This window comes from Chrysochloris asiatica, unplaced genomic scaffold (genome assembly GCF_000296735.1).
Source record: "Chrysochloris asiatica unplaced genomic scaffold, ChrAsi1.0 scaffold00014, whole genome shotgun sequence".
In the NCBI taxonomy this organism is placed as follows: Eukaryota; Metazoa; Chordata; class Mammalia; order Afrosoricida; family Chrysochloridae; genus Chrysochloris; species Chrysochloris asiatica.
Window position 1 is genome coordinate 30,812,267 of NW_006408532.1, and position 16,776 is coordinate 30,829,042.

Consider the following 16,776-nt stretch of genomic DNA (forward strand, 5'->3'; position numbering starts at 1 on the left):
GCATGGGGGGGTTTGTAACCATGGCAATGAAACGATCGATATATGATAGGATGAATGTAAAACCAATGTTCTCCCATGCAAACTATCACATAATTCACAATAAAACATTAAAAAACAAAAAATGCTACAGAGAACAGATTTCTACTCAACACACCTGGGGTCACTAGGAGTCAGAAATGAACTTCACAGCTATCAGATCTACATGGAAGAGGCACAGCTTGTTGTCTATGTTCCAGAGACAAAAAAATGGTAAAAACGATGGCAAGGCGAACAAAGCAAATGAATAAATAAAGCCTGCCCTTAAAAGGTGGGCATTTGCTTTTCTAATTACTGAACCCAAACCAAAGAGGAGACCTGCTTGTTGGTTTTGAGTAAAGATGCCCTATTTTCACTGCAGTCAGAATGGGGTCAATCTGACTACTTACCCAGCTGTATGCAGACCCCGATGACCTGGTGGGTTCCCTCATCTAAACAGATGTTCCCAACTGGTGTGAGGACATGACAATCCAGAAAGCAGGCTTTTCCCTTCTTCAAGGAATCACCTTTTTCATGGCAGTGATGCCAGTTTCCCAAAGAGAAGACATACAGACGCAATTTTAACTTTTGCTGAAATAAAAACCCACCAAGGCAATTGCTAAGCAAGCTCCATGTTTTCCACTGTGCTTAAAAATGAAAACTTTAATCTTGTTTCATCTATTATTTCAGGGCACTACCTTGATATATATCAGGTCAAGATTAACTCATAAATACGATTTAGGTGAAAACATCTCCTACTCATCTTGTTTTAGCTTTGACTAAGAATTTGAGTTATCAGGAGACAGATGAAGTTAGTGAGACTGGGATCCGTTTCCCAATCCCAGCATGCAGAGAAACACCAGTAGCTACAATCTTGCTACAGGGTCCCTTCACGGCCAGAACCACCTTGTCTACATGGCTCACATAATTTTTATTTTAAAAAAGTCACCAGTCATTGTCTGGAACGTGACTAATTAAATGCATTGATTGTTGTCTTACTGTTCTGCAGAAGAGCGAGGTCGACATTCCTGTTATGCTGTATCTGAGGCCTTTCCAGTCTCTTAACCCACACCCTGTGAGGCAGCCAATGTTACAACTGTTTTATAGATGTGCCGGGGAAAGGAACAAAAGGCTGAAAAAACAGGCCTATGCAGCCAGGATACCATTCAAGTCTTCCTTTGTCTAAAACCTGTGTTCTTTTTATTATTTCTACCTCCCACCCCTACTGCAGAGTCCTAGTATGGTACTGTAGGATAAGCACTGGACCACTACCAACAAGGTCGGCAGTTCAGACCCACCAGCCTCTCATTGGAAACCCTATACAGAATCACTAGGAGTTGGAACCGACTCCAAGGCACTTAGTTAACAACCCACTAAGCAGTTCAAACCCACCAGCTGCTCCTTGGAAACTGTACAGGGTCAGTATGAGTTGGAACTGACTCAACATCACTTACTAACAACAACTGCTGCAGAACTAACCAGCCACTGGGAACCAATGATGTATATACATTTCTTTTCATAATTTCAGAAAAAGACCAACAATAAAATATTCTACAAAGCACATTCTGCATATTATCGTCTCCCTTCCCCGCTATAAGCTTGTTGTTGATGTTAAATGTCATTGAGTTGCTTCTGACTCAGCGATCCAGTAAAGGTATAAGGTTTCCAAAGAGCGGTTGGTGTGTCTGAACCGTCGACTTTGTGATTAGCAGTCCACACCAGGACTCGTATATAATAATGCTTGTTGTTGTTGTTAAGGGTCTTCATGTCAGTTCCAACGCATAGCGACCCCTGTATAGGGTTTCCAAGGAGCACCTGGTGGTCTGACTTTGGGGTCTGCAGTCTAATTGTGATCCTACAGTGCCACATCTAAAGTCCATATAATGTTTTTGCTGTTGTTATTTAGTGCCGTCGAGTTGGTTCTGACTCACAGCAACCCTGTACAGAGTTTCTGAGGAGAAGCCTGGTGGGCTTGAAATGCTGATCCTGTGATTAGGTATTAATAAATAGCTAAGCAATGCATGGTCCATAGGTAGAACCTGCCCCACTCAGTTAAAAATGAGAAAAGTTAGTGAAGAAAAATAAAACAAAGAAAACCTCTTAGAGTAAATAAAGTGATGCCAGACATAACTGTCTTTAAATCAATTCTGAATATGAACCTCTAGCAATGTTAGAAGGAGTCCTGGTGTGGCGCTATGGGCTAATGTGTCAGACTGCAAAGTTGTTTAAACTGCAAGGCTGGTGCTTCAAGCTCACCAGCTACTCCCTGGAAACCCTATACAGGGTCACTATGGGTTGGAATTGACTCAACAGCACTTAACAACAACGTCAGAAGGAGCCCTGGTGGCATAGTGAGTTACGCACTAGGCTGCTTAACACAATGTTGGCGGTGAGGCAGTGTGTTCCTGTAAAGATGTACCATTTCAGAAACCCTAAGGAAGAGTTTGGTAGCGTAGTGGTTACGAATCGGGCTGCGAACCTTAAGGTCAGCAGTTCGAAACTACCAGCCGCTCCGCGGGAGAAAGATGAGGCTTTCTACTCCCGTAAAGATTTACACCCTTGGAAACCCTGTACAGGGTCGCTATGGGTCGGAACCGACTCGACGGCACTTAACAACAACAACAACAAGGAAGCGTTTTACTCTATCTTTAGCGTTGCGAAGAGTTAGATGGACTTGATAGCAGTGGGCTCGTACTACAATGTCAACACACTCCCTCCTTAAACGGAAATGACAGTGTCAAGTCAAATGGTCTCAAAAGCAGATGAATGGGAATTCTCTGGATCTCTAAGGCAGATGAATGGTACTTCTATAGATCCGGAACCCCTTTTGAGACTAAGTTATGCTCTCTCCCCACAATTATGTACAAGAACAGAGACCCACAACAATTTCAACAGAGTTCAAGGACTTTCTGAAACTCATCTCTGAACGCTGCCTAAGTTTACAGACCCTCTGCTCCACAGTCTACCCTAAACTGTACCAGTGTCCTTTGCCTTTCCCATTAGCTCTCAATAGTGACCACAAGGGTTAAGTATTTCAATGTTTTTAATTCATTTTGACAAATATTTAACTGGGACATTAAGAAGGATCATTGTAAAACTGGCAACAAGTATATCCCGTGCTTCCACAGTTCTTGGCCTATAGTAAGTGCTCAGTAAGTATTTGTTGAATGAATAAAGGTTCTTAAGGACACGGTCTATAATCCATATTATTTAAACCCGTATAACTAATGATCAATTATTTAAGGCCAAGATGCTACTGCAACCCTGTATAGGGTTTCCACAGCTATAAATCTTTACAGAAGCAGAAAGTTTCACCTTTTTCCCAAGGATTCAAACTGCTGACCTTGTGGCTAGCCATAGACTTATTCAAATAGAATCCCCTTTAGCCCATAATAAATGCAATTTACCTTTAAATCTGGAGTCATGGTATGGCACTGCGGGTTAATGCATTAGACCGCAAGGTCAGTGGTTCAGGCTCACCAGCTGCTCCTCTGAAACCCTACATGGGGTCATTATGAGTCGGTACCAATTCAAAAGCACTTAACAACAAACCTTGAAATATATTGAAATCTCTGAAGTTGGTTTTACAACTACTGAATACTACTGAAGAAATAAAGGCCTTTGTTAGATATAATCATTTATTTCTTTGCTAAACTGTTGTTACTGTTAAGTGCCATCGAGTTGCTTCCAACTCATAATGATCCTGAATACTGGTTCCAAGAAGTGGCTGGTGGGCCTGAACTGCCAACCTTGTGGTTAGCCATCCAGTGCTAATTCTACAATGCCACACCAGTTGCACTACGATAAAGGGACTTTTGTAGTAAAATAAAATACACACACATACGCGCACACATACACACACACACACACACACACACACATACACACACACGATCTCAAAAAGTTCATTGGAAAATGGAACTATATAAGATACTGGAATTCTTCCATAAACTTTTGAAGCTCCCTAATAGTAGTGTAAGGAGCTCTGGTAGTGTAGTGGTTACGAATTGCGCTGCTAATCTCACGGTTAGCAGTTCGAAACTACCAGCTGTTCCATGGGAGAAAGATGAGGCTTTTTGCTCCTGTAAAGATTTACAACCTTGGAAACCCTGTACAGGGTCGCTATGAGTCGGAAGCGACTCCACGGCATGTTAACAACAACAATAGTAGCGTAGTGGTTACAAATCGGGCTACTAACCTCAGAGTCAGCAGTTTGAAACTACCAGTTGTTCCATGGGAGTAAGATGAGGCTTTCTGCTCCGGTAACGATTTACAGCCTCAGAAACCCTGTACATGGTCGCTATGAGTCGAAACTGACTCCACAGCACATAACAACAACAATAGTAGTCCAAGACTTCTGGTGTGGTGCTGTGGGATCAACAGTGGACTTAGAACCACAAAGCCAGTGGTTGAAACCCACCAGCTGCTCCTCAGAAACACTAAACAGGGTTGCTATGAGTTGGAACCAACTCGACAGCATTTCACAACAAGTAGTAGTCCTAGTGTGGCATTGTAGGATCAGCACTGGATTACTAATCACCCACCAGTCTTTGGAAACCCTACACACAGTATCACTATGGGTCAGAACTGACTTGATGCCACTTAGCAACAACAGTATATATACACACACACGTACACACACACACGCAGAGATGTCTATTTTGAGAATTAGAAAACCTACTGCCATCGAGTTAATTCTGACTCCGTGATCCTCTGGACCAGAGTTAAACTGCCCCAGAGCGTTTCCAAGCCTGAAATCTTCACAAGAGCAGACTGGCCCACCTCCCTCCTGCACAGCAGCTGGTGGATTCAAACTGCTGACTTTTCGGTTCAAGCGCTTAACCACTATGCCACCAGGGTTCTTTAAAAATTAGAAAAACCGTAGTAGTACATCTCAGTTTATAATCAACAGCAAAATTAACCTCTAAAAAGTTACTAATTTTATCACATATCTCTTTCAGAAAAAAGACACTTCGAAGTATCTACATCTTGACTCTCAATTAATAGTAATTTCTATTTTACATAAAATTGGTTTCATTTGTTTTTCTACCATAAAACTAATTTTGTTATTTAAAAAATACTACGTCCAACCAGTTTAAGCTTCGCAATAAAATTCACATAACCATATACTCTCTGATTTTTGTACCTGACATAAATAATTTGATCAATATAAACTGAATAGAAAAAGTTAAGACTAAGGGAGTTCTGAAAAAAAAATTCCACATTTGTATAACCTAGGGCACTGGTTCTCAAATTTTGAATAAAGGGTCCTTGAGAGTCCCAAAGACCCTTACAAATCTGAAGTTATATAATCTTCATGTGCTTCAACCAAGAAAATGCATTTCAACAGACTAAATACAGAGCAGATAAAATTCAGCTATCTTCTTTTAAAGCCAGATATTCAAGAGATATACAAACATTTAAGACAAAGCCACTTTTGTCTCTCATTTTTCTGAGAGGGAGGGGGAATAGCTATTTTTCATTACTAAAGTTGTTTATATGTTAATACAATGGATTATCATTTTTAAATGAGTTTAAAATTTCTGTGGTTTATGTTTCAGTTATTTTACCATTTAAAAATTTGTTCTATTTCAAATGCAGTAAATACCAAAATTTATAAACCCACATAAAAGTCCCTTGGGGTCCGCAACAATTTTAATGGAAGAGTGTAAAGGTCCTTAGAAGATAAAGTTTGAACGAAAATCACTGTCCTGCGGTAACTGCCCTTGATCCCTTATTAGGGGGAAAATAGCAACTTTAGTACAAAGCAATCAAATGACTTTGCAAGCTGCCAACTAAAATTAGACTTCATAATTCACACCACTTCATTAAATAGATGAATATTCTAATAATTGTGGCACTACCAGTCTGCATCAATTCATCACCCAGACTTCTCATATTCAATTGGACGCAAAGCTTGAAGAGCTAGAAGAGCTACTGTCTTAGGTGAAGACTGTTATTGCTATAGCAGAAATACTACAAGTGGATGACTTCAACACACAGTATGTTGTTGTTAAGAACCGTTGAGTCGATTCCGACCCATAGCAACCCTGCATAGGGTTTCCGAGGAGCAGCTGGTGAGCTTAAACTGCCAACACTGCAATTCAGTCTGGCGCATTAACCCACAGCGCCACACCAGGACTCCCTTCTCCCAGTTTAGGAGGCCAAAAGGCTGAATTCAGGGCACCAGTTCTGAGGGAAGACTTACTTCCTGTCAGCTGTGGAGGAAGGTTCTTTTCTCTTTGACACTCTTGGTCAAGCTTCGTGAGACTTGGTATCTCTCTTTTCCCAACTCTACTTTTCCTGGGCTTGTTTAAACTCTTTCATTTTTCAAAAGATAGACATCAAGACACACCCTACACTAACCATGCCTTGTTCATAATAAAGACAGATCGTTCCCAAATGAGAACATAACCACAGGCATAAAAACAAACCAACTCCAACAAACACAACAACAAACTCACCAACAAAAATAACTCACTACCATCCAGTGGATTCGGACTCACAGGCCCATCTTACAGCCCTTGGGTTTCCAAGGCTGTACATCTTTACAAAGGCAGGCTGCCATATCCATTCTCCCACAGGGCAGCTAGTGGGTTCAAACCACTCACTCTTCAGGTTAGCAGCTAAGCTCTTTCACAACTGCATTAGCAGGGCTCCTTGACCACACATATAACCCCAAACCCAATGCCATCCAATTGATTCAACTCACTGCAACCCAATTAAGGGTTTTAGAGACTATAAATCTTTATGGGAGCAGACAGCCTCATCTTTCTCCCTTGGAGCAACTTTTAGGTTTGAAGAGCCAACTTTGTGTTTAGCACCCCCCATACCTAATCCACAATGCAACCAAGATTCCTTAACCACAAAGATAGGGGTTAAGAATTATGATATATATTTTTGAGGAACAATTCAATCCAGAATATTCCACTCTTTGGCTTCCCAAAATTCATGTCCTTCCCATATGTAAAGCGCATTTACCCCATCACATCATCCCAAAAGTCTTAAATCAACTTATCTTCTGAATCACCTAAATCTGATATGGGTGAGACTTTAGGTATATTCCATCCTGGGGCAAAATCCCTCTTTAAGTGTAAACCTATGAAATTTAAAACTTATCTGTTTCCAAAGTACAATGGTGGAACAGGCACAAGACAGATATTTTCATTAGAAATGAAAGAAAAAAAAAAATGAAGGGAAAAGAGGAATAAAAGGTACCACACAAGTCCAAAACCAGCAGAACAATTTACATTACCTCTCAAGGGTTGCAAAGAATCCTCTATTCACTGAGACCATGTGGACAATGGCTCTGCCCTCCAGACTGCAATTGGCCACACTCCCTCGATTCTGGGTAGAGGAGTCCCTAGGCTTCAGCTCCACTATCTAGGCCCACTGGGATGACATCCCACTCCTTCAGCTTTGGACAGCCCCGTTCTCCTAGTCCAACTGAGTGGTGATCCCTCCCCTTCAGCCCCTACAGGCCCCATTCTTCTGTCCTTGGGCATGGCAGCTCAAACTTTCAGCTTTGGTCAGTGACCCTATTTTTCTGGAGCACCTTAATGATCGACTTGTCTTCCAGAACCAAGTTGGTGATGATCCAACTTTGAAACTTAGGCGACTGTGGCCTCAACCCTAAGTTGAGAAAGCCCTGCCTCAAAGCTTGCCAGGGATGGTCCTTTTCTTACAGGACAAGATATTCACCCTCTTGACTACCTGTAGAATTCCAAAAGGTAGAGAGCATTCCTTCCTTTCATTCTTTCTCTGTTCCCTTTAGTCAATGGGTTTTCTGCTGTGGTTAATTTTGCCACCAATCTGCTTCACTTTAAATTGCTATTTGCTTATTGAGTGCTGTACCATATATAAGGCAGTATGGGAAATGTATCTGCATATGTACCCCAAGTCCTTAGTACAGAAAGTTTCAGCCAAAGTTCTAGAAGTGACACCACTGTACATACCTCTGAAATGATAGGGGCATCAATCAGTGGTTTATGCAAAGAAGCTATTTCTCATTTCTTTTCAATGTGTTTGTATTTCTGAGTATGTTTACTAACTTCCAATTTATGTTATATTCCTGGCTGAGGAATGTTAAGTAGTTAAAAAATGCATTGTGTGATGACAGTAAGATGGGCAGGATGATTTGTACCTAAAGAAGTACATAGTGGCGAGAGCTGTAGAAAAAACGTCCACCGTCTTAGAGAATACATTTGGCACAGGCACAAGAATGTGCTTCTGGTAAGGCTTTAAGAGAAAGTGATGTGCCTGTGATTGAACAATGGAGGAAGAGTGATACTTTCTCTGCAGTGGTGAAGAACTTCTCTGAATTACATTCAAATGTTTGGCAGGAGGCAGAATTGGTAAGTGATAAACCTGGTATCTTGGTTGATATGACTTCTAAGATCTTAAAGGGGCTATGTGATTTCTCCTTGCTGCTTTAAGTAAAATTCGAAAGGAGATGAACTTACATAAAAACAGAACTTGAAATACTGGAAAATTCCAGTATACAAAATAAGGACACATGTTCTAGAATGTTCACAATGGGTGTATTTTTTGTTAAAGACATTGTCTGTTACTGATGGATCTAACCAACTATCACAGCAGAAAACATATCCGCATAGTCTAAAGAGAGAAAGAACTAAAGAATGTTGTCTGCCTCTTGGAATCTGACAGGCAGTAAAGAGGGTGAATACCTTGTCCACCAAGAAAAGGATCATCCCTGGGGCAGCTTGGAAATGAGAACTGCTGGAAGCGGCATGGGAGGCAGGGTCTTCTCGGTATCTAAGGGCAGAGCCAGTCTCCTAAGTTTCAAAGTCAGATCATCACCAACTCTGTTCTAGAGTATGAGGCTGTCACCAGTTCCCCAAACTCAGAATCAGGGCTGCCAGGCCCAAGGACAGAAGAATGGGGCCTGTAGGGACTGAGGGGTGGGCGTGTCACTGGACTAGAATGGGGCTCTCCAAAGCCAAGGGCTCCTCAACTCAGAATCCAGAGAGTGTGGCCAACTACAGACTGGAGGGCAGAGCCATTTTCCACATGGTCTCAGTGAACAGAAGATTCTTTGCAACACTTGAGAGGTAATGTAAATTGTTCTGCTGGTTTTGGAGTTGTGTGGTACCTTATTCCTCCTGTTCCCTTCAATGGTTTCCATTTATAATGAAAATGTCTGTCTTGTGCCTATTCCCCCATTGTACTTTGGAAACAGATAACTCGTACATTTCACAGGCTCACAGATGAAGAATCATTTTACCCCAGGATGGACTATGCCTAAAGTCTCATCCATATTAGATTTCAATGATTCCAAACATGAAACTTTGAACTTGGAGTTGATGTAAGACTTCTGGGATGATGTGGTAATAAGATAAATGTGCTATATATGTAGGAAGAACACGAATTGGTGGGGGGCTCAAAGGGTGAAATGTTAAAGAATGAACTGTGTTCCTCAAGAATATGTTGTAAATCCCAACTTCTATTCCTTGATTATTATAACCCCATTTGGGAATAATGTTTTCTAAGCTCATGAGGATTTGTGTAAGGTGTATCTTGAGTCGACCTTTTTTGAGATATAAAAAGAGATTAAGCAAGCAAATGGGGTTGGAGGTGGTAGTAAAAAGATGCCAAGTCACATGGAGATACCCAAGGAACCAGGAAACAGAAGCTGAAGAGAAAAGGCCCTTTCTCCAGAGCTGACAGAGATAGATATACAGCCTTCCCCTTGAACAGGGAACTCTGAATTCCAGCTTCTAGCCTCCTAACATAAATCTGTTTTGAGAAAATAAATCCACTTGTGGTATTACAGCAACACAAGACAGCTAAAACATTAGCTATACATTTCTTCTCCCACTTTCCCCTTCCCATGTTTTCCAGAGAATTCTAGTATAAGAATTTAAAACTGTTAACAGCTACCTTTTCCCTTAAACATTACCCAGTGCTCCAAACACATCCATATACATGAAGTACACACCAAGACACATCTCTCAGAGAATTTCAGAAGTAGTTACTATTCTAGATGGTAATGAAAAAAAGAGAGAAAATTTTAACTTATCAAACTACAGAGATTTTACATATCTTCCTCCAAACTCTAACCCAAAAAAAAGTATCACAACGATTTAAAAGTTCAGTATTCCATTTTTTTTAACAACAATATATTAAAGGTAGTCAAAATTTAAGATTTAGAGATGCATTTCAGATATGGAGATCCTGCATAGCTAATTGGTAGACACATGTAGAACGTGGATGTGCAATGTGCAAGACGGGTAAGATTTAGGCTGGTGAAAAGATGAATTCTATAAGCATACAGCCACATTCACTGAATTGCCTTGTTTTTAAGAGCTGACTCACACACTCAGCTCTTTGGTCTAAGATAATTTAAGTTCAAGTTCACGCCCCAAGGACAATTATGAATAGAAAGCTAGATATGGAAACCTAGCAACTAAGATACATTCACAGAAGATAATAAATGGTTTAGGTAGAATTAACACAGCACTAACCAATTTCCCTTATGGATTTTGACCTCTTGTCTGTAAAACTGAATTAAAATTACTACATAGATATGTGTGTCAATGTGTCTATACACACAAATATACATATATGTTTATAAGTATGCTTTTAAACTCCAGGCAACTTGGACTCAGAATAACAGTAAACATATTTTTAAGTGGGGCTAGGACACATACCGATCAAAGTATATTCTAAAGAGTTCATACATAGCCAATGGTTTTGTCCTCATGCCCCGTTCACCTAACAAAAATTTTATAGAAAAGATAAGAGAGAAGCAAAGAGTCATACAAAAAGAAGAAGAAGAAGGAATCCCGGGCACTGAGAAAAGGAAGAGTGGTTCGTCTGTGCCTGTGTTTAAAGCAAGGCAGCTTAGAAAGCATTGTAGGAAAGCGCGCGTGTTCGTGTGTGGCAGGCGCTTGGGTACTTACTGTGCCCGGTTCTCTCTCTGCTCCCGAGGTAACCAAGAAACGCACAGACATGCCCGTTCAGACACAGAGGCAAGAACAGAAATAAAAAAAAGGGGGGAATAATTAGAACACAAGCCCCAAACAGTTTTAAAAATGGCTTTTATTTATATAAGTCATTGCACATTCCTAATACAGTGATTTCCTGAAAATTACAGTATTTTGTAAACATAAGATTTACAGTTTAACCATACACAAAGCCTACTTTTTTTTTTCTTGACAGAATAAATTACTTTTCTTCAAAAAATTAGTCAAGTGCAATTTTGCCCGATATTTAATGCATACTAGAATTAAAGCCTATGAAACTAAGTAGTAACAGATGCAATTATCAAACCTTTCATTTGAACACATTCACTTTCAAATTTAACTTCTTATTTCGCCCCATTTAACAACATTACTTTCTTTGAAAATTACCCAATTAAGCAGTTAACAGTTTTCCATAATATGGTACAGGCCACTGGCATTAACTAAGCCGTTGCCAAGATGTCAGGATGCCTACAATCTAAAGAGATCCAGAAAGCTACAAATCTCCACATCAAGCCCTGAAAACTTGAGCCATTTCAGTGGCAAAGCTTTGCTAGAGTTCCTCTGATCTCACTGTTTTCTGTCTGTATAGGGTGGGGCTTTTCGTTAGCGATGCACACAATTTTGCAGCACTGTCTGCGTATTAGGACCAAGTCCTAGTCTGGCTTTCCTGGCCTCTCACCTCTGTGGTGCTCGGCATCATGGTGCTTCTTGTCATCTTTTATTGCCAAATGAGACTGCCCACTCAGAGCACTGGACAGAGCCAGGAGGCCAGCGCTGCCCCCGAGGGGTGGGATTCCAGGAGGCTGAAGTCCCGAAGGGTGAGGCGTGAGGGGTACTGGAGGTCCGTGACCATGAGAGAGATGTTGAGCTTGTAACTGCTGCTGCTGTCGGTGGCAGTGGTGGTGGGAGGAAGAGGAGGAGGAGGAAGAGAAGAAGAGGAGTAGAACGTGGTGATGATGGTGGTGGCAGTATCCGGAGAAAAGTAGACATGGCATGAAATGATGGAGGAAACAGAGCAGGTTACACAGACACATGAAGGAAGTCAAGGAGGCAACAGACGGGGGAGAAAAGGAGAAAAAATGTGATTAGTGCTTTTAGTTCATCGCAAGCTTCTTCCGCCTACCCAGTTCTCTCTCCCCATTCCTCCCAAAGATCATCCTCGTATCTATGCTGTAACTTTCTGGTATAACTCACCCACTATGAGTGTATCTGCTTACAAAGAGCATGCTTGGGTAAGTCAATAAACACTCAAATGTTGGCTCCAACTCTATGTGCCGCCTTCAAGTACAAAACCCAGCATGTCGGAATCTAAAGATGCTGTTGTTGTTACGTGCCATTGAGTCGGTTCCGTCGCGTAACAACCCTGTATAGGATTTCTGAGGAATGACTAGTAGGTTTGAGTCGCTGATCTTGTGGTTCAAACTGACCTTGCCATCCAGTGTATTAACCCAAAGCACCACACCAGGGCTCCCTAAAGATGCTAGAGAGTGGTTAAAGTGTGTGTGGGGGGGGGGTGGAGGGGGAGTGCATCTGAAGAGTACAGTAACCTAACCCTCTTTTCAATTACCAGGACCCACTACCACCAAGTCCACCCCCAACTCATGGCAACCCCATATGTGGTCAGGGTAGAACTGCGCTCCCCAAAGTTTTCAAGGCATGACTTTTCAGAAGCCAATCGCCAGGCCTTTCTTTCATTGCATCTAGGTGGACCTAAATTTTCTACTTGGTTTGCAGCCAAGTATCTTAACCATCTGTACCAATCAAGGACTCCATGCCAGCCCTATATACTTATTTTAACTGACCACAATGGTATGATGAAGCAAAACAAAAATATAATCTTTAATAGCAGGATTCAAATGAAGGAAAAACTAGCATCTGGCTGTCGTTTATGTGCCACTGAAGCACGTGTATTTACTTACTTCAGTAAACGCTCACAGAACCATGAGGAAGTACTGGCGTTCCCTCAGAAGGAACCAAGGCTCAAAAGATGTCTAGCAAATCGGTATGCTTTGTCTTACTAGGCAGAAGGGGCCTGGAGTCAATGCAGGCACGACTCCTGTGGCCCTATGTTTATTGCACCACATAGAACAGGGAACCAAACTCATCATAGCTGAGAAGAAACCTTAGAGATAAAACTTTGTTTATCCCTTTCCTTCTCCCCTAAAGCCTCATACCTCAAACAATGAGACCTAGAAAGGTCAAGAGCTTGCCAGGAAAAGTAACTGTGTCTGGTCATGTGGGACTCCAATTGTGCGTGCCCTAGTACCCAATCCTAGATGCCTTTTCTATGACACCCATTCAAGAAATTATAAATCTGTTCCCATGAAACAGTATCATTGCTCTCATACATTATATATTTAATACCAAGGTGTACAAAATGAAAAAGTATCTAAGAAATGGTCCCTGCACCATAAATCTGGCCACATTTCAGCTGTCCGACATAAAACTCATTTTTGATGAGACAGTAGAAGTGATTAAAGCTCAATTTCTAAGGTGTAATGTTAGAAAATTCTCAAGATTCTGACTCGTGCTCACTTCCCTGGGACTCAATTACACTTTTTATTTATGATCCCCTTGCGTGTACTGAATATATTAAACCTCCATGCCCACACCTCAGTTATTTCCACCCAGAGCAGTGATCTTTAAATTGAATCCTAAACATACTTCCCACTCTCAAGAGCAAGGAAAAAAAAACAGCATCACTAGAAACCAGAAATTAGCTGTCTATGGTCCTTGTACAGTAAATTTCCAACCACACTGAGCATCTCCAAAAAACTGCTCAGGAGTTAAGCATTCTTTAAAACTTCCAATCTTTCTAAAGCAAGCATACTTCTAATTAGAGGAAGAATGCAAAAAGGGGCGAGGTCAGAAGAGACAGCATGAATAGTTTTCGTGGAAAGTACTTATAAGCTACTCACTCACCATTTGAGATCATAATAACATTTTCTGTATGCATAAAATCACCTTCCTGTCATCTCAGATACACTAATTCTTGCTCTGTCACCTTTTAAGAGCTTGGCAATAGCAAGACATAAAACTGAAGGAGCTGGCAGCCGCATCACGGTCCACTAGGCATGCTCATTAGCACTTAATTAGAAACTAGACACCTGCCATAAGAAATGTGCTCGGAGAAGAATGAGGAACAGGTCTGCCCTACCAGCAATTACTATCATTACTTGGAGAGTCAGAGCTATGTCCGGCTTGGAAGGATGGGAAGTGTAACGATGCATACACAAGCAAGTGCAGCAGGGTAATTAAGCACGGCATTGATTAAAGGAAGATGAGAGAGGCTAAGGGATTTAACCACAGGGTGGAGGCCACTACCCTATCACCATGCACCCTCCAAAACACCAAGAGTAGCTAAGACTTCAGAGGTGGGACTTTATGTCAGAGCAAACACACACACACACCCACGCACGTGCTGCTATCGAGTCCATTTCAACTCATGGCAACATCATGAGTGTCCGAGTAAAACTGTTGCAGTTTTTCAATAGCTGTGACACTTTGAAGTAGATCACCAGGGCATCTCCTTCCGAGGCACTTCTGGGTAGATTCAAACGACCAACTTTTTGTTCAGTAGCCAAGCACTTAACCATTTGTGTCACCAAATACATATGCAGTAATACTTGGATATACCATGTATTCCCCAAAACCCAAGTGAACTTTCAGAAAGAGGACTAGAAAGCTGACCCTGATTATTGACAAGAGAGACTAGTGTCTATAATGCAGGGGCTTTACTACAGCTGTGAAGTAACCACATATGTGGTTAAACACAGCATGCAGCAATTCTTTCCAGTTTTCTTAATTCATTGCCCAGCTTTCACATGCATATAAAAATACCAAAGCTTGAGTCAGGCTAGGAGCACCTTCATCTTCAAAGTGCCATTTTTGCTTCTAAACATTTTAAAGAGGTCGTTTGCAGTAGATGTGCCCAATGCAGTGTGTCATTTTTTACTGCTGCTTCCATGAGCATTGATTGTGTGCACCCAAGTAAAATGAAATCCTTGACAATTTCACATTCTGTGTTAATCATGATCATGGCTTTTTGGTTCAGCTGTAAGGATTTTTTTTTTTTTTTTTTTTTTTTATGTTGAGCTGTAATCCAGACTGAAGGCTGCAATCTTTGATCTTCATCAATAAGTATACTTCAAGTCCTCGGTGCTTTCATCAGCCAAGGTTGGTTATATATCTATGTTGTTGTCGTTAAGTACTGTGGAGTCGGTTCTGACTCATAGTGACCCTGTAACAGGGTTTCCGAGGCTATAAATCTTTACAGGAGCAGAAAGCCTCATCTTTCTCATGTATATATCTATAGCAGGTTCTTAATGAATCTTCCTCCACTCGTAACGCTGCATTAAGGTCCATCTCCTCAGATTATGTGCTCACCATTCAGACTAAGTACATACAACATTGACGCACACCTTTCCTGAGGTTAAACCAAGCAGTGTCTCCTTGTTCTGTTTGAAGGACTGCCTCTGGGTCTATGTACAAGTTCTCATGAGCACAATCAAGTGTTCTGGAATTCCCACTCTTCGCTGCACTAGCCATAATTTGTTATGATCCACACAGTCAAATGCCCTTGCATAGTCAATAAAACACAGATCATCCAACATCTTTCTGGTATTCTCTGCTTCCAGCCAAGAACCATCTGACATCAGCAATGATATTCCTCATTCCACAACCTCTTCTGAATCCATCTCAAATTTCAGGTAGTTCCTTGTCAATGTACTGCTGCAATCATTTTTTAAGTACCTCCAGCAAAACTTTACTTACATCTGATACTAACGACATTGTTTGATAACTTCTGCACAAAAAGTACAAATTCTACCATGGAACTGATACTGCCCCCATGTTGTTGTTGTTGTTGTTAAGTGCCGTTGAGTCGGGTCCGACCCATAGCGACCCTGTACAGGGTTTCCGAGGGTGTAAATCTTTACGGGAGTAGAAAGCCTCATCTTTCTCCCGCGGAGCAGCTGGTAGTTTCGAACCGCTGACCTTAAGGTTCGCAGCCCGATTCGTAACCACTGCCCCCATACTCAGTGATAAATCCACTCTCACTGTCCAGCATTGATGGCCATGATAAATGGGAATGTGTGCTTACTTAGGAGAGCTGGTATGCAGTCAATTATGTCCTCCCCTTCAAAAGGCCCAACCTCTGTGCCTGTGAGTGTGACATTGTGTGGAAATTAGGTCTTTACAGATGTTGTCAGTCAACATGAGGTCATACTGGGGTAAGGGGTTCCTAATTCAATCTGATAGGTGTCCTACAAAAGAGGACAGGAGAAACAGAGGGACCAGACAAAAAAGACGGCCATGTGAAAATCAACGTACGCTGCAGCTACAAGCCAAGGAATCCTCGGCACTGCCAGAAGTGGGAGGGACAAGAAAGGATGTTTCCCAAGAGCGTTCAGATCAAGCACGACCCTGCATATACCCTGAATTCATACTACCAACCTTCAGAACCATGAGTTATTAAATGTCTATTTTAAGCGACTCACTACTTTGATGCAGTCACCCTAGAAAGGGCAGAAGAAGCACTTCTCTAGCCCCAACTTCCCAATGCCTATCCCTGCATCTAAACAACTTTGCTGCCATCTCCCTTCCGAAGAAGTTAGTAAAAAAGAAGAAAAACTAACCAGAGTTTGTCTTTATTTACTCTCAGATGTTTTAATGAACAATAAATTTATTTGCGAGATAAAACACAGCATCTGCCGTTGACCAAATCAAGTCTGAACATATCATGCGGGAAATTGGGAGATGTTTTAAAACATGCTAG

General features: G+C 41.4%; 1 protein-coding gene across 9 annotated transcripts in view; it reads right to left on the reverse strand.

Moving 5' to 3' along the window:
• Positions 1 to 16,776, reverse strand: part of TLE1 (transducin-like enhancer of split 1 (E(sp1) homolog, Drosophila)) — a 129,271-nt gene that overhangs the window by 59,849 nt on the left and 52,646 nt on the right. For 3 of the 9 annotated variants that reach the window (XM_006834948.1, XM_006834949.1, XM_006834945.1), the window contains 2 exons: positions 11,680 to 11,881; positions 7,571 to 7,587 (listed from right to left, as the gene is read on the reverse strand). In XM_006834948.1, the coding sequence (XP_006835011.1) occupies positions 7,571 to 7,587; positions 11,680 to 11,881 (219 nt within the window). Of the gene's footprint in view, positions 1 to 7,570; positions 7,588 to 10,937; positions 10,955 to 11,663; positions 11,885 to 16,776 lie in introns of all 9 variants that reach the window. The other 6 variants (XM_006834946.1, XM_006834944.1, XM_006834941.1 and 3 more) reach the window with 3 other exon arrangements.